General features: G+C 40.1%; 2 protein-coding genes across 3 annotated transcripts in view; one reads left to right on the top strand and one right to left on the bottom strand.

Annotated features, from left to right (window-relative positions):
- The first annotated feature begins 791 nt into the window (after window positions 1-791).
- On the top strand, window positions 792-4893 carry LOC145464894 (uncharacterized). Of its 2 annotated transcripts, XM_081448700.1 has the most exons (3): window positions 792-2510; window positions 2867-4368; window positions 4427-4893. In XM_081448700.1, the coding sequence occupies exons 1-2, from the start codon at window positions 1214-1216 to the stop codon at window positions 2914-2916; spliced, it is 1347 nt and encodes a 448-aa protein (XP_081304826.1). In that variant the 5' UTR covers window positions 792-1213; the 3' UTR covers window positions 2917-4368; window positions 4427-4893. The 2 variants fall into 2 exon arrangements, with proteins under 2 accessions (XP_081304826.1, XP_081304825.1); XM_081448699.1 differs by having other exon boundaries at window positions 792-4368.
- Window positions 4894-6152: 1259 nt separating this feature from the next.
- The window catches only part of LOC145464911 (uncharacterized), a 37267-nt gene continuing 20304 nt past the window's right edge, over window positions 6153-23115 (bottom strand). Inside the window, exons 4-10 of the mRNA XM_081448722.1 lie at window positions 18515-18619; window positions 18185-18343; window positions 17210-17290; window positions 15252-15329; window positions 13472-14355; window positions 6950-7008; window positions 6153-6650 (exon numbers count right to left, since the gene is read on the bottom strand). Of these exons, the coding sequence (XP_081304848.1) occupies window positions 6514-6650; window positions 6950-7008; window positions 13472-14355; window positions 15252-15329; window positions 17210-17290; window positions 18185-18343; window positions 18515-18619 (1503 nt within the window). The 3' untranslated portion in view covers window positions 6153-6513. The remainder of the gene's footprint in view (window positions 6651-6949; window positions 7009-13471; window positions 14356-15251; window positions 15330-17209; window positions 17291-18184; window positions 18344-18514; window positions 18620-23115) is intronic.

Here is a 23115-nt window from a genome sequence, read left to right as displayed (position 1 = left end):
TTGGAGTAGACGTTTTAAATTTGTCCTGATTGTTTGAAACGTTTAAAATTCGGTTGGTGTTTCTGTAACTTCTAAAAAAAGAACTTAATCAATATTTCCCAATTCGAACCGAACAAACTAGTTGATCACTCTGACCCTGTGCAACACAAGTTCTACTAGATTAAATCTCTGCTCCACTTTCGTAGTTCTAACTTTGCATTTCAAAATTTCAAAATTGTTTTATTTACAATTTGAATAAGACCTAGAATAGGTGCATTTCATGACCTAGAGATTACCGAAATAAAAACATTATGCTCAGGTTTCAGTGGGTTTATATTTCAGAACATTTGACCCCGCACGATATTTGAGTTATTTTGGCCACGCACAAAATTACCTTTAAATTGAAGGACACCTGAAAATAATAGTTTACTACGATAGAAAAACACCAAAGAGATAATAATAAACCATAAAGGAACAAGGATGGAGAAGATTGACACGGATTACAAACGACGAACTTGAAAAATGTAGGCTACACTTTTCAAGATGTGCAAACCGTGATGTAGTTACTTGAAGTTGTACTTCTACTGATGTCAAAACTCTTGGCTTCTCATTTCTTTGGTGATCGGCTGTGTGAGCAACCTACTATTAATATCCTTTAATACTGAGATGAACAAGTTTTAAATAGCATTTGAGCTCATGCTTACGTGACGGTATTAGTACTAAGTAGTATAGTATTACTCGTGTTTTAGCAGTTGCCATGACAACAATTATCCCTCCGGAAACGCGCAGGCGATTTGAATTAAAGGGGGGAATACATGGCAAATTTCAGTACGGTCAAGAGAGCTAATATTTTAGTCAAACAGTCATCGTGAAATAAAATTGACGATTTTCTCAGAGAAAGCTTCAGGCCAAAGTGAAGAATTTTCCAGTCCAGTCTGATTAATTAGGCTGGAATTTTCAATGAAGCTTGTTTTTAGGCTCCGATCATTCGTGTAATTAAATCAAAATTCCAGCCCCCGTAGCGATGCATTCATTGATCTGTACACCCCCTAATCTCCGAATCGACCCGCCCAGTAGGTCACGCAATGTAATATTCATCCAGACAGACATACGAGACATACGATAACACCTTTGAGATAAAATTCTCGAGAAACGCATTACAAACAAACCACAGAACTTCAAGAAGATCTTGTGAATTATCTAAAGGAGAACGCCACAGTTAAAGTACACGCAAATGGCAAAGCAAGTTGAACAAAACGAAGTACAAGAAGACAAGGAGTTGATTGCGGCTGACGAAAAATTAACGCGGCCTCTTGGCTTAACAGAACGAGTGCTGTTAGAAAGAGAAAGAGTGAATCACTGGGGGACTGTTTCTTCTGTGTTGCTGTTGGATTCTGAAGAAGAAATGAATCAAGATCACCTCAGAAAAGCGCTCAATCTTCTTCCCAAGCGGTTTCCTTTATTACGGATGCGAATCAACGAGAGAGGCAGTGAAGCGTGCTTTGAAGAAATGGACAGCCCTGATACAGTTGACTTTGAGGTATTAGACGGGATAACAGCTGATAAATGGGAGGAAGGCTTCGACGCAGAAATAAACGGTGCTTTATTCAACACAGAAACAGGGCCTTTGTGGCGCGTCAGGTTACTACGAGAAATATCAGTCGATGGAAAGTTTCGAAATGCATTGGTATTCACATTTCTACATGTTATCTGCGACGCGCTTTCCATCTTCGAGCTTCAGAAGAAGGTGCTGGAATTTTTATCTTTTCTCCACAGTGGTGAAGAATTTGAGGTAGGAAGCTTGCCTTTCAGACCAGCTGTGGAATCACTGATGTCAAATCTTATTGACCCTAGCGTCGGAGAGAGGCTTTTATTTTCAAGCTACTTTACGCTCCAGCGGGTCAAAACATTCTTTACCAAACCACAGAATTTGTATCTGTCAGTTTATCCTCCTGTTGCCAATTCAGATCCATCAGTAACGAAGAAAACCTGTCTTCTGAGTCGCATCCTGTCTGAAGAAGAAACCAGGCTGTTGATAACGAGCTGTAAAGAAAACAAGTGCACGGTACACGGGGCTATTACTGCCTCCACGCATCTCGCGATAGTGCGAATTCTTCAACAAAAGAGACACGATTTGAAAACTCCAGTGTCCGTAGAGTCAGGCTTTACTGTTGGTTTACGAAAATATTGCCAACCAAAGGTAAACAACGATGAGTTTGGATTGTATGTCTGCGTCTCTGCATTAACTGTTCCAGTACCGTTGCTTTACCCTGATGACAAGCAAGGTTTTTGGGAGTTTGCGCGCGCGTGTTCTCGCGAGGTCCACACGCAGCTGTCTTCAGGGAAACACCTGAACGTTCCGAAAATGTACCATTGTATCGATATTCCAGTGTACTGCAGAATGTTCGACTATGAATACAACGAAGGTCGCCGAACCCAGATAATGACCATCACTAACTGCGGAGCCCTCAAAACAGAGCAGAGCGAGGAGAGTCCGTACAAATTCGGCGGCATGTATTTCGGTCTACAAGGTGAGAAATTGGGCCATGTATTTGGAAACAACATCCTCACTGTAGATGACAAGCTTTACTGGGCTGTGGAATATTTTCCACACGTCACCACTAAAACGCAAACAGAAGATTTTGTTGACTTGTCCTTGCAAATTTTGAAAGAGGCTTTTGTGCAGTACGTGTAAAGAAAAGAAACGCGGCTAGCTTTGTGATCCATATACAAACAATACATTGTATGAACCAGCTGGATTAACTGGACATTTTATAGTTTATATTTTTAGCTCTTACAGATAACTCTAAATCGTTCTTTTCATAGCATTGTAACTCGGTTTTAAGTTTGCATTTTCGAAGTATTTTACATTTATTTCGTTCGTTAGACTTTCTAAAAGTCCTTACCACTTCCCAGGCCTGTTGGTTTCGCCGCTGAAAAGGACGACCTTTCGCGACTTACGATGTCGCTCGAACATTGCCATCTCGCTTCGCTCGAGGGAGATGACCAAACGAAGGATTAAGCAAAGGTCGACTTGTGGCAAGTGTATTCGTACGTATGATAGTATTTTAAGGAAATATAAACGTTAGACTACTGGCAGTCTGTGTTTTTTTTTCTCGCGGAATTCAACAGGGATTAAAGTGAAACATCTAAGTCTAAAAGATTGCGACGAGACAGGGGCGCGGTACGCCCCAATCCCTACTCGTCCACACCGCCCTTTCGCGTTCGATGAACAGTTGTTTAAGTGACCCTTAGAGAAAAGACCGGCCGCCAGCAGTCTATATAAACGCTAGTGCATCACGTCACGGTGTCATCTTGCCGCCATTATCAAATGCAGATTTTCAAATCATAGGGTTCTTATATAAAGTAGTTTAGGTGAGATTCAAGAAGAATGCCAGCTAATGAAACAGTTTTGCACGATCAAGTATTGTCAGTATAAATGGACCTGAATGACTCGGTTGTCATGCCGGCCCACATAAGGCTTCAATACTTTAAATTTGGGTCGTCGGCCTAAATGAGATCGTCTCTTAAAATGTAATATTGTGAACTTCTTGCCCAAAAAAATCGTACAATGTTCGAGTGCGTGAGTGTTGAAATTATGATACTCAAATTGCAGTTGAGGGCCACTGGTTTATCACTAGCCTGCGAGCAGGCTCACGTTGGAGCAGAAGCGCGCGCGGCGTAGCCGCGTGCGCGAAATCGAGCGGCGAAGCCGTGAGACGGGATCGCTTTGCTCTTCGCCTCTCGCGCATGTGACTCAAAGGTGAGCCTGCTCGCAGACTAGTTTATCAGTTTTTACTGTCATGTGCTACCCTCGAAAAATAAACTTGTTACTTACTTGTTTTTACGTACTAGTTGAAACTTTTATAATTCCAAAAAATAGTTATTTTGAAACCCTGCGTACTCTATGAACTCTGTAGACTGCTCACAGCCCTCTATTTTCTCGTATTTTTATTCCATCGTTGAATGCGCGGATAGAATCGCGAGAGAACTGGATGCCAACGCAAAACGGGAGACTTGATTGGGTAGGGGGTGGGGACCGAGAAAAATGGAGACAGGCGCGGAGCAGATGACAGAGATCGGCAGATCAGCAGCAAAGACATTCAAGTGTTTTAAGATTGACGCGTTAAATAAGCTGGGCCATTCAAGACGAGGGTTTCAGTTATACTCGAGACCACTTGACGGTCTAAATACACCAGGTAGGCGTTTAATCACCAAGTATTCGTCAAACCTAAGTAAAACGACTGTTTTGGAAATCAACAGCATTATTTTGGCATTTTGAAAACTTGTAATTTTAGCACAGTTTTAACACTACTTTTGTTAACGGTGGCCTCCATGCAGCTATGTTTATTGCAGACAAATAGCTCGTTGCCGTTTCCTCATGTATCAGTCGCAGTCGCAGGAACGAGCTACCCATGAAAGAAAAGAGCCTTTTCTCGCTCCTAAGTCATAGTGAACGCCGTTTAATTTGGGTCAATTTTGTCAAAATGCCGAAGCAAAAATTTGAAATCTAACTTACTGTAGTTGGCCGTGCATCTGTACTCTGATAAAGCACGCTGTTTCAACCAATCCGAGTCCGCGTTATATCGAAACTTTATTATAAAGTTTGATACTTTTTAAAATGTGCTAAGTTTACTTAACATAGATCAAATTCAACTTCCTTACAGCTATGCAGCTATTTTACGCAATCTGCTTGGCACAAAATATTGTATATAATGGTATTAAAATGTGGTAATAATATAGCTATATATCGTAAAACTACATCGGTCATAGTGGGGAACTTCATCAATTACGTGAAGCTTGCGGGAAGACTCACGTTTCAGCCCCCGCGCGAGTCGGAACGAGTTAGCGAGGGAAGAAAGAGCCTTTTGTTCGCTCCTTGCCAGGTGGGTTTGCTCGCCGACTTCATTCTCGTTCTCGCAGCCAACATAGATTAAATTCTCCTTCCTTATCAAAAGAAGATCTTGAACAATACCCACAGCTTTACATAGCTACTTCATCTTCCGGTATAAAATTGTGTCTAAAATGGTATTTAAATGTTCTAGTACTATAAAATGCTATATTTCTAAACAGATGCATATCGTAAAACCACATCGGTCGTGCGGGGAAAATTCATCAGTTAAGTGAAACTCGGTTGCGAGAAGGCTCATGTATCAGTCGCAGTCGCAGGAACGAGCTACCCATGAAAGAAAAGAGCCTTTTCTCGCTCCTTGTAAACCTGCAAACATGAGCCTGCTCGCAGACTATTTGTTAGTCTTACCTAGTATGTCCTGTCTGGGTTTCTCCCAGAGGTCTTCGCGAAAGTAACGACCCCCCGAAGGTAACGTCAAAAAATTGTGGCCGCTAGTAAATCCCGAAAGTGGTGAGCTCCCGAAAGTAGTAATTTTCCCCTTCCGGAAAGTAGCAAGCCCACCCCCATCCCCGAAAATTGCGAAACCAGGGTTCAAATTAAGTTTTCGTGCTTGCGCCGAGTTATAATTAAAACAAAATCCATATGATTTTCATCAAATAACAGGCAAACATTAAAAGGAACTTTTCATTGAATTAAAATTGGAAATTCTGTGTCATTTTCAACAGCACGTTATTAAAAGGAACGTTTCTTTAAAATTGAAAACTCGGCCAGTGCACTGAGATATTGATACAGCAGGCTAATGTAGCAGTGCGTCATGAAGTAGAAACTTACTAGCTTTCCTGTCGACCATACAGGGACAACACGGTCTACACGTAAAGAGCTCCCCATGTGGCAGCAACATAAATTTAAACTGGAACAAAGAATGTGGTTTTGCGAATTTCCGTCTATTATTTCTCAAAGAGCGCTCAGTCGCATCAACTTTATAGAACATTTTTTGCTCTCCGAAGGTAGCGACCCCCCGCAAGTAACGAGCCCCAAAGGCGACTAATTCTGAAAGCAACGAGGGTCGTTACTGTTATATTTTTGAGTCGTACACGTGTACGACTCAAGATGGCCGACACAAGACAACTCTTTAATGAGCATGCCTGAGGCATGACTGCTGTATATAAGAACTGTTGCTAAATATCAGTTACTTTCGGAAGTTTACGGTTACAGAGATCAAAGAAACTGACTGTGACAAACGGGCGAGGCCTAGGAACTAGGCAAATATAAATCAACGTTGACTCTTAAGACTCGCATCTTAGCTGCTCGCCTCCAGAATCCGCCGTAAGAAAAAAGATGGCGGCTGGTACATTTACCCATAATTCTTATCGCACGGAAACTTAAACAACGCGCATAAAAACGTACGGAAACGTTCTAAAACCTTCAAACCTAACATACACAATGTCGATAGCACAGGGACAAATACCGCAAAATCTGGCTTTCCTTGTACTTTACGTGCTGTATTAGGCTCGCATGGTATTGTGGTGAAGTGTACAGCCGCCATCTTTTTTACTACGGAGGATTGCCCTTTTCTTTCCTCTGTGGTCTCAAGGTAGCTAGGCCATACAACTTGACAAAATGAAGTTACATATATAGAACTAGGCTACAATTTGTGTTTTAAAATGTTTTCTGTGACCATCTCAGGGAAAAAAATGACGAAATCGAAAGGTTTGTGATCTTGCAACAGTGCTATTGTTGAAGTCTGCTTGGTACTCATCCTCCTCCGAATCTTCCCCAGAATCGTCTCCACGGCCTCTTTCAACTGTCACGATCTCCTCTGTTGATTAACCAAACAAGCATTTCTGTTACTTATGAAATCTTTTTTCAGTCGAGGCTTCCCTATTGGTCGCCTCCACTCTATAAATATAACGGGCAGGATATTTCGTCCCAACTTCACGCCGGGCATACATCTCTAATAAAAACCCTTATCAGTTATGTTTTAGTTTGGCCGTAGTAGAAAAGTTCAACTCTGCCCCCTTCAATACGAAATTAAGTCCAACAAACAAAGAAATATATGGCCTTTTCTTTCGGGACGAAAAAACTTTGACGAAAAATAAAGATTCTAAGACAAATTACCTGTTGGTAGACCTCTTTGTTTAGAAATGATCTTTTGCTGCTGTCGGGTGTTGTATGTCCTACAAAAGATATTAGATAGATAATGTGTAAACACTACTAACCCATTTCTCTCCGACTGGAACCTCTAATTCCAACTATTCGTTGTGAACAAACTCCTAAAATTCGGTCCGAGTCATTCTCCTCTTTACGTCTGCCGCCTTACTGATCGGCAACAAAACATCGAGCCAGTTTGACAATTACTTGCAAAGTAGCAGTTCTACGGATCCTGCCGTTTAATCCTCCCGTTTACATGCGTTAGTGCTTGCGTTTGAGGATTTTATCTGTGCGAAATAATATGCACTTATTGACAGAGTGGGAGGGCCAGAAGGGGAAAATATTTGGCTCGACGTCAGGACGTTCGGACCGAGCGCAACGTGGTCTGTGTGTCCTGACTCGGACCTACGTCCTGAACCTAAACAGAGGCCGCGCGCGACTACACAGGCCGCGCGCAGGACAACCACAAAAAATATTCCACAATAAATTGAAAGCTTGTCATTTATTTCTTCGCCTCGGAATCCGGCAAGAACTGGTTCACAATTCATCGAATAACAAGACTAATTGTCTCATTTCCGTTTTTCTTTAGATTTACGTGTACTGCGTACACAATTACAATTCATGTTAACGGGAAATGTTGAAAAAGTAAACATGGGTTGTGAAAATGATCTGAAAATGATCTGAAAATGTGAATTGAAAAAATCACTGAGAGGCAGAAAAGTCATTCGATACAAATCTATAGCTGTAAAGCTGTTCAGTACAATTGTTCCTATTTTGATTGGCAAACCTGACTAAAAAGCCAACAGAAAGTTATCATAAAGCTGTCAAAAAATATGTCAAAACCATTAAAAAATTTGCGAGTGACTAGGCCTTTCCACAAATATCGCCTAAATATCTTTCCGAAAATTCTCACAAAAATATCTAAATATCCCCCAAAATTTTCTAAATATCTTGGAAAATCCCTATATATCTCATATTTTTGTTTTTAAAAGAAGCCGATTTTGAATCTTTTACGCCAAAATGTTCCCCAGAGGGAGATGAAAAGTATGTCAGAGATTGTCTACGTTATTATTATGGAAATAAAGACAACTTTCAAAACAACATTGATGCATTTTTTTTTTTCTAGCAGAGGACTGAGTATTCTAACTATTCTTTCAAGAAGATAGCGAGGAAAAGCTGGAAAACACAGTGCCCAGCCCAAAAAAGCTATAAATTTTTCTGAATATCCCAAAATTCTCTAAACATCTTAAGATGTTCTAAATATCTCGGAAACTTCTAAACAAAAAATATCTGGATAATCGTGGACAGGCCAACGAGTGACTAAAGTTTGCTTCACGTTTCACTGAAATCAATTAAATACAACACATTTGAATTAAATGCGAGTTCAGTCGAATATTCGACTGATTCAGTCGAATATACGACTGAAGCTCAACAGTTGATTTAAACGTCGCATTTTACATGTGCCGAATCAAATTCATAAATTATATTTCACCCATAACTCCACAGTTTTGTGCTGCATGACATACGCACAACGTGCTGGTGGGAATATTTGGCGGCTGTTGAGGATGCCAGTATATGTGGTTCTTGCTTCGCTCCGATCGTGCAACATAGTTATGCAAAACCAATTACTTTTCGGCTGCCAAGCGAAAATAGCTCTATGCTACATGACATGCGGGGTAGGAAAGCAATATGGCGATTGTTGATGATAATAGTGTATGCGGTGGTTCGTACTTCTCTTCATGATCAGCAAAGTGTAATACTTACTGGTTGAACATGCCGCGCTGCTTTTTTGTATGAGATGTTCTACTTTATTTGAGCAAAACGAGTAAACCCCCGGGTTGGAAGGCGATACGAAATGCAGCGCGTTGCGATGCTTTTTTTCTTTTTCCAGCAGAAGATGGAGAGCGAAGTCTATGAGCTTGAATTTGATCGGGAAAGTGAAAAGAAAATCAGAGTTTAAGAAGTAATGCACTGCCATCTGTATTATAAATCACCGCGTCCTGTTTGCGCGAATAAATGGTGTTTCAAGGCATGAACGATCTAAACGCAAAATGTGTTCCTTCCCCGGGGGATACTACCAGAAAAATTGAGTGGGGATGTGCGGCCCGCTTCCCAAAGCCCTTACCCTATTTATGACTAAAATTTGCGATATTCCCTACCCTATTTATGACCTGAACAAAAATTAGAAACCCTATTTATGACCTGACCCTTAAATCAAAACCCTGTTTCAGACCTGCGTTATAATCAGTTCCCTAGTTCAGACCAATGTTAAATTACCGGAAAAACATAATTTGTGAAGGGCTTTTGTTGACTTTCTTTTCGATAATGATGAAAAAGTGGCTTTTTCTTAAAAACATACCCATATCAAGGCTAGAGTGCAACAGCCATACCCTATTTATGAGCAAAATGGCCAAACTAAGCTAAAATCGATACCCTATTTATGACCAAAACGGCTGAAAAACTATACCCTTTGGGGCCGCACATACCTATATAGCCCATAGAACGGAGTACCCCCCCTCCCCCACCCCTCCCCCACCCCTCCCCCACCCTGGGTTCCTTATCATTGTCAGCCGTATTGGTGGGAAACTTGGCGAGGAGTCTGGGAATGAACAGGTCGCTTGCGCTCAGCAGTTTTATTCGGCACAAAAAACACGACGTTTAAGGTGGCTCCATACGGTAATCATTTATGGCGTTCCCCGCGCAAGTGTTATGTTTTGAATGCTGTTTTTGCATTCATTTTTACACCTAGTCCTCTCAAACTTATTACATGTAATAACCAATGATTAAATAGTTATTTCCTATCATCTCTGTTAAAATTTTGGGCTTTAGTCTTGAATTATAAAGGCCCAAACAAATATTCTTTTGGTGTTTTTATGGCTTTATTTGTGATTTTCTTGAATTTCCTTCGGTGAAATCTTCCAAAATTTTCACAGAAAATCGCATTCAGCGGAATACGAATTTTAAAGTAGGGTTTGTAAAGGTAGTTTTTTCGGTTTTTGCAAATTTATGTTTTTTACCGCTGCGAAAAAACTGGTCTTACAGTTTTCCCTGAAAAGCGAGCTCCGACTAAAATAAAATATTTACTACCAGTCTGCCAAATTTTATGGAATTCCACCGAAGGAAACGCGAGAAAATTCACCGTCAGTTTTGCTTTTTGTGCTTATGTTGACGTCATAAAATATCGAAAAACACTGACGTTTTCCTTTGAGCGCGCGCAGATTACTTGAGCTTTGGTCCTTGGCGCGCGTGCGATCGTTAAACTATAGGGAGTCACCTTAAATCAAACGCCGAACTTAGAGCAGTTTTCAATTGAGTGTCATAACACCAAAACAAAACCAATTACTTACCAATTAGACTACTCAACCCATCTCAAACCGTAGTAAAGCCAAAACCAAAACCAAAGTAATTGCCTGATTACTTTCGACACTCAACTGGAAACCATTCTATTAGGAGTCGACTCAAATTGGAACATGTAAAATGCGACGTTTAAACCGGGCCTAAACTGTAGGCGTCTTTTCAAGCTATTTGTCGACCTCTCGGTTCCTCTTAAACGAGGTAGAACCAGCGACTGAATATTAATTACACCGATGTTGGCTCCTGCAAGCAGGGCCTGGGTTTGCTTTGCTGACTTTGCTGTGTAGTGCAAATTACACCAACAGGAATCGAACAAGCGAGTTTTAATATAATTGGATGAACTGTACGTTAATGAACTTTTGTTTGGACTTAGTTTTGTTACTTCAAAGAACATTGATGTAGAGCAATTTATTCCTATGCAAACAAGGTATGTTTGTGATTTCTCTTGTTATTTCAACGTCTCCCAGAAACTTAAAGAAAACGCACGTTCATATGTTAAGGCTTCCTTTGTTTTCTTCGCGGTTCTGACTCGGTGGTCTCTTGCTGTTGACCCACGATGAATTCTTTGTCCACTTAAAGAAGTTTCGCCTCTAGTCTGTTTGCCTGTTTCAAAAGTTCATTATCCAACAGTTCATCTGGGTTAGTTGTTTCCTTGATGGTGTTTACTTGTTGTTGGCTTCTGTCAGATAATTTTGCATTAGTGAGGAGCGTTTTCTCAGGTTCGGATTAAGGTGGCTGAACACAGTTTTTGATGCCTGTGTTTCATTCACCTTTTTCTCTAAAACCCTTGATCTCTCGGTCGCCAAAAATGGCAGCAAGCTAGTTAACAACACAAACTTTGGTTTTTTGATGGTGAAGCTGACGTATGTGCCGTTGCCATGGCAACATGAATAAAAATAAACAGGCCTTTAAAATCGGTTTTGTTTATTTGTAGAAAATCTAGTCATTGGATTTTCTTTATAATTTGCATGCACCAAGCCTGTAACGATTCTCAAAAGTTAACACCATTTTGCTAATAATTTAACAGAGAGATCTTTAATTATCCCTTGTCGAAGGTTCACTGGAATATCTAGAATTTCCTTTGTTAAAGTTCAATTATTTTCAATACTCGAGTTACTTATTTCCTAGCAAATTTTCGTGCCAAATTTCTTGAAATTCTAATGAGTGGTTCTTGAGAAATAGGCGTATTTCCGAGAGTGCAAATTTTCATTCAATCGCAATTTTTTGACTTACTACGCATGCGCTGCATTTAACTGGGTTCTTTCGGTAACAAAGAATAAGCTGAGAATTGCTGGGTTCTTTGCATCGCTACCCCTTCTAACATATCTTTGTGATAAAAGACTAAAGCCATCAATACTCTGCGTTCAGTTATAGAGAAAAATAGCACAGATAGTGCGGGTGTTGAGTAAATAAAATGCTCCCTCTATTGACGCATTGTTTGTTTTTTGCAATCCTTGTGCGCGCGCTGAATTGCATCAGCAAAAGCGCGCGCGAAAACTGTGTTCGGCCACCTTAAGGTAATTCCTCTGAAATAAAAGTGTTCAAACTTTGTCCACTGAATATTTGTCATGTGATAACTTCAATTTTGAAATAAAAAAGGGGGGTGCCCATGCTCATTTAGGAGCAGTGAGGCATTGAAAATGCCCTATTTTGGCATTATTTAATGCTTATTATAAGAACGCATTCCCAGTAATTGTAACATCTTTGTAAGCCCGGACTCATAAGAACACGCATTAAACTACAGTCAATACATTGTGTCGGACACAAATAAACGTTTAAGTTTGATTCAGACAGAAAGCTAAATCCTTGATTAAAAATTTGAACCAAATTTCTTGACGTGGTTACCGACTGCAAAATAGAAAAGACCACAGTGTATCTGCTATTTTTCTTATTTATTCAATTTTCAGCAATAGAAATTAGATCAGTCTTTTCTCACGCAAAGCTTATGATTAGTTGATTACAACGACTGGAAAAAAAATTGGGTTGCCCATGCTCGTTGGTGAGCTAGAGCCATTTTTCAACTGACAGAGCTCAATATCAAGGCAAATCCGTCATGTTTTCAATATGCGCGTGCACAAGCGCACGCTAATGACGCCATAAATTATGCGCAGTAAGGATGCGCAATGCAAATGTGAGGAATGACCTTAAGTATCTGGATAGGACAGTTCGAAAGGATAGAATAATTCGCTGTCAGAAAATTCACTTTCTTTGCTCACGTTGGAGAAAACAAAATTTTGCATTCATGTGTCATTAAGTCGCATCGATTCTAGTAGGGTCGTGCGCACTTCTGGTAGGGCCGTATGCATTTCTAGTAGGACCGTGCGCAATTTTTTGGGCCGTACGCTAGGATTTTGTACATTATGTTAGCATTTTTTCGAGCATTTTACAGAGGCAAAAGTATTAAGTATTATTCGAGCATTTTAGTGGCATTTCCCGGAAAATTAATATTTTTTCCGCAGAAAATAGAAATAAATTTTTTTTTTTTACGAGAAAATGAAGACTTTTCCTCTTCACTGAAAGGGGACAAAGGATTAACAGAACAACAGATCATTCAGAGAATTATCTTTTGGTGTATTAAAACTATTAAATACGTTGTTGCTAACTTGTTATACTAGGTATACGATTTTGGTAAGCACTCTGAACTGTTAATTGGGGTGAAACGTTAAAATTATTAAAATTTAAAAAACCCTGTTTATGAGCATTAACCGAGCATTTTAGTGGAAAATGGAGCGTTTAGGTGGAGTATTTTAGTGGGGAAATAAAGGCATAATGAACAAAAGCCTACCGTACGCATTTCTAGCAGGGCCGTACGCACTTCTAGTAGGGCCGTACGTGTTTTTCCGGCCCTATCACTTTGACGCGTACGGCCCTCATACGGGACCTTTTTCTCATGGTTTTTCATGGAAATGGCGTGTGGGACCGTGCGGGTCATATGATAATGGTTCTTGTCCTTGAACGAACAAAAAACAACAGGGGAACAAGACCCAGTCGCTAAAACATTTTGGACAATGAAATATTTGTAATTAAATATTTGCCTTCTCTCTGTTTACCATTACTAAAATAGTGGAAGTAACTTCAATTAATTATTTAATGGAGTACAACGCGAATCAATTACCCTTTTTGACCAACACATACTTGCATTTAGTCGCTTCCTCGATCTTTGGTCTCTTCACCGCTGGATGTACAATTTTATTATAGCCTATAGGCACAAGTTCGAGTTCTGCAGAATCGCGTGTTTTGTCCTCTTTCGAAGCAGTCTCGGGCTTTCTTGTCGCGGACATCGTGAAGGGCCTTGGATCAGTCAGTGATTCTGTCAGCGGAGCTCTCAGTGGGTAAGGCGAAAATAAAGGCACAGGAGGCGTAAAAGGAAACGAGCTAGCTAGATTCCGCGGTTGTTTCCCCCTCGTAGCTTGAACCTCTGAATATACTGCTTGTATGTCTCGTTTCAGTTTCTGTGCGTCATTAGTAGCGGTACTTTTTGCGTCTTCAAGCTGCCTTTGCAGTTTTGCGACGTCTTCCTTCAGTACAATATTTTGCTCTTCAAACTTTTTCTGCGACGATCTACATTCGCTAATAACTTCTTCGACTTTCTGATCCTGAAACTTTTTCATTGGTTCTTTCTCGGTTTCCAATTTTACTAGTTGGGCTTTTGCTATTTCCAACTCCTCATTTAGTCGCTCTACCATGGCTCTCGTCTCATTTTGCCATTCTTTATAACTTTTGCTGTCTTCCTCCAACTCGTTTAATCGCTTTGTCATAGACTCTGTGTTGGTTTGCATTTCTTTTCTTTGACCGCAATTTTCTCCCTCTAAATGTGATAACCTCTCTCTCGTGGACACCTTCTCAATAAGCAATTCATTAATTTCTTCTTCGTTCCCATCAAACCTCTCTTTCATGGATTCCATCTCCTTTTCATACTGACTTAATCGCTCTGTTGTCTTTAAGTACTTGGACCATACTTTTCTCAGATGTTCCTCTCCCGAGGCTCCAAGATGTGCTTTTAAACTACTCCTCTTGTCCTGTATAAAGGTTGAAAAAAAATGCTGCACGATATCATGGCGACAAATCAAGTATTCTGGACTGGATACACTAACATCTCGCGCATTCCTTCCTGAACATATAAAAAGTACTTCAAATGTAAAGAGAAAAAACAAGGGCTTAGTTACGTTCAGTAGGCTATCCGTTGCTATATACTGATAGGAAGCCTCGGCTCTTTTTTAGTAAATGTAAAAAAATGTAAATCTTATTTATAGTGGCCATACACTCAGCTATACAAGCACTGGGCTTAGCTAGTTTACAGGCATGCCACTGAAACAAAGGAAACAAATATTTCAAATAAACGTAACATAGTTAAAAATCCCAACTGACAAGAGGCAAACCAGTTGGCTATTTACGAGAAAGAAATCCCGCTATTGACAGGCTGGAGTCCTTGAATCCGGGACCTCCGGATTACAACACCAGCACTATAAACCACTCGGCCACGCTGCCTCCTCGCCGTTACTAAGGACATTTGGCACAATGTGGATATCCTTTATCAACAGACTGCGTTCCAGTGGATAAGCATGCAGTTTTGTATATCAAATAAGTTAGATAAGGTTCCATTAATTTTATGATTCAGTGGAAGTCTCAGTCAGCACCTCTGTTTCATAAGTTTTAAAAGTTTTAGAGGTACTTTAGAAAAAACCTTAATTGTGATACAATGCGTTTGCTTAACGATTAAAGTTTAGAAATTATACTGACTAGCCTGCGTTGCCTTCTATTCTCGCTCTTCCTCCTCCTCTCCGCCGTTCTACGCCTGTTACGCAAGCTAGAACTGACGTGTTACCTAAACAAACACGAGAAAGGTGTGCTTGTCACGACTATTTGTAGCTGAACGGTATTTCGAAGAAACGAGTCTCAGTTACCATTAACTTACATGGAACGTGCATCCAGCTTCCTCATAAGGACACAGCACCATGGTCATCGCACAATCGTCCCTCACATGGGACTCCACCTGAGCCACAAAATACAAGACTCGTTTAAAACTTTTGTTTGTGATTGCGTTCTAACAAGAAAAACTACTCAAAGGCGCAAATATCAGAAAATCCCTCGTTAATAACCCCCTTCCCATTCCTTTTGCTCCTTGCCCCCTTCCCCCCCCCCCTTCTTTCGCGGCTTCAATTCCAACAACAACGGACAACTATTTTTTAACTACTTTTAGAGCATTAGCCTCTGAATAATAAGGTGTTATTTTGCGTATTTTTTTGTCTTCAATCACCAAGCTTGTAAACTTTTGGTTTGTTGCCATATCTATTTCTCACAAGCGTAAAATCAACCTACAGTGGAATCCCGATTTCTCGTACCGTAATTTTTCCGAACCTCCCGATAAATCGAACCAAAAGTCGTTTTCCTCTTCTCAGTTGAAAAGTGTAATTTTACTCCCGATTTCCCCAACCATGCGATTTTTCGAACCAAGTTTAGGGACCGTTCATTTTTTATCAGGTAGGGGGGGCTGGTGGGATTTGGGGGGGGGGGCCATGCGAAAAAAATGGCTTTCGAGGGGGGGCCATCCCAAAAAAATAAGGGAAAAAGGGGGGGTCACGTGAAATATTTTACTAAAACTTTAAAATGGCATAATGTTTGAATATCAAAAAAATTGCTATAGAATAAACATAGAAGGCAGGATACAAATTTATTACAAACTTTCCTTCTGCTTTAAAAAAACGTTTGGCGACAAAAAGCATTTGTAGCTACTGAAACAAAGTATTTAACACAGTTATTTTCGAATGCAACTTTCACTGGCACTCATCTTCATCTTCGCTGTCGTCGAGTTCTTCGTCGCCGCTTGTGCTGCTATGGGAGTCTCTTTCACCGATGCTGCAAGAAGCAGCAATCCTTTCCGTCAGAGTGTACTCTTCAGGGTACATGAAGGTGTAAACATGATCTCTGACTTCCTGCTCAAGGTTGGTGGTGATTCTGCTTCTTGCAGCATTGGTGAAATAATTCCCTTCCAAGAGCTGTGCGATGTATGGGCCATCTCTTCTAAATAACGACGTGGGAACATTCTCAACTTTAATACACTCTTCCGGGACGGCCGTTCTAAGAGGGTACACAAGGCATTGTGGAAGATCATTTCCTAGCGGGTTTCCAACACAGATTCCATAAACTCGTTGGACGTTGTTTTCAGTCCGCTTCCTCTTTCTTTCATTTGACTTTCTGCGGTTTTCTTTTTTCCTTCTCCTTTTGTTGATGTGCTGTTTGAGTATGCCCTTGAATATGCTGTTATAATTGCTCTTATTTTCTAGTGCTTCCATGTCCTGCGTGACCTTCGTCAACTTAGCTTCTATACATTTGATCTGTTTTACATTAAAACTGTGGGCATTCATCAATTCAGATGAGAGAGATGCCAATGAGAGGCCAAATGCCACACGCTCAGGGCGAGCCATGATGAGGAGATCCGAAATTGACTTCTCTTTCTTTTGATTTGTTTTTCAAACAACAGCTCTCTGTAGTATAGGGATTGTAAATATTGTCTTCACAGTGAGCACAAAACGTGAAGTAGGGGGATAATAGAGAAATATTAAAAAAGTTGAAATCTAAATATTGTTTGTTCAATTTTTTTTTTTGGGGGGGGTCATCCCAAAAAATGACCGCTATAAGGGGGGGCCATGTGAAAAAATTGGTAAGCTGAGGGGGGGTCATGCGATTTTTAAATGGTGCTGACCAAATCCCACCAGCCCCCCCTCCCTCATAAAAAATGAACGGTCCCTTAGCTTCCCGTGGAGGTTCGAAAAATTGCGATTCCACTGCACTGTAAACCCGGCTTATCCAGCTCGGTTTAACTACCTTGAAAAAGTCTAATTTGAAAATTAATCGCATTATTTTAATCTTTACCTCCTCTCGAGGAACGGCCTGCATTCCACATTCTTGAGGGCAAGGGAAAGGAAAACGCTGACATTCAATTCTTTCATGAATCTGGTGATTTCAGTAAACAGTACGTTAGGTACTGCGATGTAAAATAACCAGTTAAGATCACATGTAAGTTATATTAGTGACAAAAAAGTAATGGAAACAAATATAACGTAGGTTAAGCGATTTATGAGATAAATGACGTAAGTACTAGTAACCCCGACTGTCGGGGAGAAGCCATGAAACACACAAATGTCTTGAAGGAAAATGTCCCTTGGATTAACCGCGTTCTATCAACTCACATCAAAAAGTTGCCACGCATTCAGGCTGGTTGCCCCGATGGTGTAGTGGATATCACTCCCGACTAGTATGCAGGGAGACGCGGATTCGAGTCCTACTCGGGACACGAATTATTTTTTCATTTCAGAGACGTATGTTGAAAGCGCCTGTAATTTATTTACTTATTCCTATCATTAGAAGTAGTGCAGAAAACAAACAAGTTTATCACATCAGTCCTCTTGACAGCGCAAAATTCCAATAACAAGCGCCCCGAAAATAAGCTTTCCTCCAGAAAGATAAACCACAACCCCCCCCCCCCCCCGCCACCCCATCATTCTCAGCCGCAAACGTCCTCAGTTCTGATTGGCAGCAGCCCTCCCGCGCCGCAGTTTAGCCCACGGGCTGGTATTAAGAATAAGCTCTCAAAGAAAGATCGAACTTCTTCCGACATTATAGAGAATGGTAGAGAATGGACGAATGCAGCTGATCGCATATTATATCATGTTCATTATACCCACTGTACCGCTATCGTTATTATTATCACTATTGCTGTATCATTATCATCATAATAATCATCATAATCTACTCCGGCATGTGTTTTGGGTTAAACTTCTACAACTAGGTCAGTTAGAAAATGACCAACTGTTTACAACTTGTTATTCAAAGGTTGAACAGTCATACCTCTGTCCGCCAGAATTCTAACTCTCCTTCACAGTATCCACATTGTACGATCCTGCTGGGACATTCTGATGTTTTGTGTGTGTCAAAGATCCCTCGCTGCACCATTCCGTAACAGTCATTACAAGTTACATCTTCATATTGGCAAACTGTAGAGTGTTCCTGCGAAAGAACTAAGGGAAGGATGACTTCCGGCATTTACGGATTGCCGGTCATTAGCATTATTTGTCTCTATATGAACCTGAGCCTCGAAATAATTTTCGGTAAGAGGTAAACGTCCCCTTCTGACAGTGTCTGTCATTTTCGGAGAACTAAAACGTCCGCTGCCTTTACCTGGTAATGACGTATCTCGCCAGTCCACTCGCATCCTCTTCCACTCTTCCCACATTTGACGCGAAGAGAAAGTATCCCTCTCTCCCAGGCCACATCGCAAAACCACTGTATAACAGGAAGAAAGAATGACAATGTTAGTTGATAGATGATCCCTTTCTATAAAACGCGTTGATGGTGTCCATAAACTGTAACCTACGTCACTTTTGTTACCTAAGGAATCTCATGCACTGCCAAGTCTTAACGCTGGGATTTAACAAGTATGCTCTTTAAAATACAGTTTTTGATACGAACAGTGGACATGTGAATGACAAAATCAAAAGACATAATGAAAGAGAACTTTATTAATGGTAATGCACAACTCATAAAGAAACCCTGCACGATTCTTTTCCTCGAATGGACCTCTGAATATTGCACAATGTGAACTAACAACTCCACGGTTTTAAAATCGAAGCTTGGGGGCGCTGTAAATTTTTTCTCTGAGAAATTTCTTACAGAAATTATAGAAATTCTTTAAAGTTCTGCAGTATACTGAGTGACAAAGAATCAGGAGGATTAAAGCAAAATTGACTTTATTCAGAACCGAACAGACCGTTCCATTGTGAAGGGAGGCAGAGTAGAGAGAGCCTAGGAACGAGGTTGAGAAAGCTTTGACAGAGTTTTTGAGGCGTCATCTTCAAACCTCTTGAGAGTAGTTTATTTTTATAGAAAGGCCAAGCGATTCAGAAAATTATCTCGGCTTTGTCCTTGACGAAATATAAAATCGCTATATGTTTTAAGACCTTTATGGAGTTTGCCCAAGTTCGGAAAATTCGTAAAGACTGAGACCAAAATATTTTTGAATCCCCAGAATCTCTCAAGACTTTCCGCTGTAATTCTGTAAGACTTTCTGAATATCGCACCATCAATATATTGAAAATTCGAATGTTAAAAATGTCGACCTTCCACAACAGCGATTTCCGTACGGAAAGGGAGGGGAGGGAACTATGTTTTTCGTCTTCCCCATCTTGAATAGGCTCGATTACCAGTAGCCTGCAGAGCAGGCGAGATTTTTTCGAGCGAACGCTCACATCGTAAAAAGTTTAGCCGCTGTCACAGTGATTTGGTTATCCCCGTGTTTTGGGTACCCCCGTACCCAAATCCCTAGTGTTTTGGGTATCTCCAGTAGGGATACCCAAAACACTGAAAGCGTTAAATACCACAGACTGGGGCGAGTGAAATCATCCATAATTCTGCTCAAAAGCCATTTATATTCTTACGAAGCTTTGTATCAATAAACAAAAGCTTTCTTAATCTTCATATAAACACAACGTCGCTGAAAATAGTCGCAATTTATAACAGACTGTCTGATCCGAGTCCGCATTTATAAGAACATACAAAACCGGATTCACGCGCCAAACTTCGTTGTATGAACATGCGCTTAGTGCCTATCGATGACCCTTGAAATGCACGCCATTTTAAACAAGAAAGGCGCATTCTAAACCTCGGATAGTTCGGCGATGGAATAAAATCAATATGCGAGCGGGCACACTGAGATACGGCCGTCACGCAATATGCAGGTCTCAAGCTGTGACTGACCTTTGTGTATGTTGCCTGTCTGAAATAAACTTTGTCTCAGACTTGTTTACTTATCGCTCTTTCCTTGATTATCTCTCCTATTACTTCCTTTCCCAATGTGCCTACTCGTTATTGTTTCTTTAATTCAGGGTAACCAAATCTAAAAGGCAAAGCAAACTTACAAAGACGTAATTAATTCCACTGAGGAAAGGACTAGGGATACCCAAATCCCTAGTGATATGGGTATCCCTTTCTAGGGTGTTTGTTTCTTATCGTTTCTTTACTTCAGGCAGCCAAATCGACCGAAGATTAAAAAGGCAAAGCAAACTTTCAAAGACGGAAGGCGTTGAAGGAGAGATGGACAAGAAATGCGAAAAATTAAGGGATACCCAAATCCCTAGTGATATGGGTATCCCCTTCTGGAGTGTTTCTTTGTCCTCGTTTCTTTAATTCAGGGTAGCCAAATCGACCGAAGATAAAAAAGCAAAGCAAACTTACATAGACGAAAGCCATTCCAATGAGGAAAGGACTAGAAATGCTGAAATGTAAGGGATACCCAAATCCCTAGTGATATGGGTATCCCCTTCCAGAGTGTTTGTTAGTTATCGTTTCTTTAATTCAGGATAGCCAAATCGACCGAAGATGAAAAAGCAACGCAAACTTACAAAGAGGAAAGTCATTCCAATGAAGAAAGGACTAGACATGCTAAAACGTAAGGGATACCCAAATCCCTAGTGATATGGGTATCTCCTTCCAATATGTTTATTTGTTATCGTTTCTTTAATTCAGGGAAGCCAAATCGACCGAAGATAAAAAGAGCGACGCAAAGCTGCAAAGACGAAAGTCATTCCAATGAGGAAAGGACTAGAAATGCTAAAACGTAAGGGATACCCAAATCCCTAGTGATATGGGTATCCCCTTCCAATATGTTTATTTGTTATCGCTTCTTTAATTCAGGGTAGTCAAATCGACCGAAGATATAAAAGCAACGCAAACTTGCAAAGACGAAAGTCATTCCAATGAGGAAAGGACTAGAAATGCTAAAACGTAAGGGATACCCAAATCCCTAGTGATATGGGTATCCCCTTCCAGTGTGTTTATTTGTTATTGTTTCTTTAATTCAGGGTAGCCAAATCGACCAAAGATAAAAAAAAAAGCAAAGCAAAATTACAAAGACGAAAGTTCCAATGAGGAACGAGGACTAGATCGAAATGCTGAAATGTAAGGGATACCCAAATCCCTAGTGATATGGGTATCCCCTTACAATATGTTTGTTTGTTATCGTTTTTTGAATTCAGGGTAGCCAAATCGACCGAAGATAAAAAGGCAAAGAAAATTTTCAAAGACTTCACCATTCAACGAGGAAATGATTGGAAATGTTAAAATGTAAGGGAGAGCTGAATATTTGGTATATGTAAATCTTTAGTGATACTGGTATCCCCGTCCAATACATGGCTGTGTACGGAGAACATTCTAAACGAGAATGCAGCTTTACAGATCAGCAGTTTATTAGATACTCCATCTAATATAATTATCGTGTTTTTGAGACGCGCCCTATGAGAATATAATAGGCGTAAAGGGAAATAACCAGCTGTTAGGTTGACTATAATAACAAACAAAGAAAACATAATCCAGTAGTCAATGTTGAAACTTGGCTTTATAATGTTAGGGAAAGTACGAGAAATGAGATGTCGTGTGCCCTTGGCCATACGATCAAGCTCGTCTTTGGACATTTTTAAAAACGATTGAAAACATATCTTTTTAAAATCGCCTATGACTGTTTATAATTTTTGTAAATCTTAGTTACATGAGCCGTTTTATATTTTTGTATTTCCAGCACATTTCATCCTTTTTATAAATCTTTGTTTTAGTTTGTGAGCTTCTTTTTATATGTAAAGAGCTTTTGAACATGTCATAGTATTAGCGCTATATAAATGTATTATTATTATTATTATCATTATTGTCGTTGTCGTTGTCGTTGTTGTTGTTGTTGTTGTTATTATTATTATTATTATTATTATTATGGTATCCTTAGTCGACCGATCATACCCATATTTTCAGTGATATTTTATGGGTAACGACAGGAAATTTCTAGTTTCACCTCATAATAGCGCCTGAATACAGTAATTTTTTCAACCGTTTTTACTAATGATATTATGGAATCTTTGTGTCCTCTGCAGTATAGAGACAGTTGTGTACTTACTATCAGATTGGAGTCTCGGCAAACCCATATTCAAAATCGAGTTCACAAGAAGGAGAAAAAAAAAACTTTTTAAACCGACGCAGTATTTCACCGGTTACGTATGGCATACGGTGGGCAATCATTTTCACCGTTGGGCCAGCAACTGTCTTTCTGTCCCACCTCAAGTGCTTCGGGAAGCGACGAGTTAATTGTTCTTCCAAGTTTTAAATTAAAGTTCTAAGTTTTTTCTTCTTCTCTTTTTACAATGATATTCGAAGTTTTTGCAGAATTTTCGCAAAACTACCTTTTCGTTTCTGGAAAACCCTGCCGGATATTTCTGGCTTTTGACATATTCTAAAATATTTCTATATTTTGCAGAGTTCATCCTTCCAACATTTTCCGTATTTCCCGCGAAAATCCACTCAAATCCCGATTCGCATCGATGATTTAGACACGTGGAAAAAGCTTAAGGGAATAAAGGCCTCATAGAGGGGGTAGGGGAGAAGGGAGGTCGGGGTAAAGGCTAAGTAATTCATATCCCGTTAATGTTTGGACTAAATATTTTGGATCCCGTAAATTTCCCTTCAGTCAAAAATCAACAATTTTAATACAAAGATCTCCGGGGACGCTCTCGGTCTACTTTAAGGCATAAATTTCTTTTTGTTACTTTTATTTCGACAGAAGCCCATCTCAGTCCTTTCCGAGTTGAATGGTGAATGGTATATTCGGTCGATTTGGCTACCCTTAATTCGAACTAAAGAAACGATAACATCTAGTCATATTGGACGGGGATACCCATATCACTAGAGATTTGGGTATCCCCTACATTTAGGCATTTATAGTTCTTTCCTCCCTTGAATGAATT

This window comes from Orbicella franksi, chromosome 13 (assembly GCF_964199315.1).
Source record: "Orbicella franksi chromosome 13, jaOrbFran1.1, whole genome shotgun sequence".
NCBI classification, from domain to species: domain Eukaryota; kingdom Metazoa; phylum Cnidaria; class Anthozoa; order Scleractinia; family Merulinidae; genus Orbicella; species Orbicella franksi.
The sequence above is the reverse complement of the archived record's forward strand: the minus strand, read 5'-3'. Positions and strand labels throughout refer to the sequence as shown.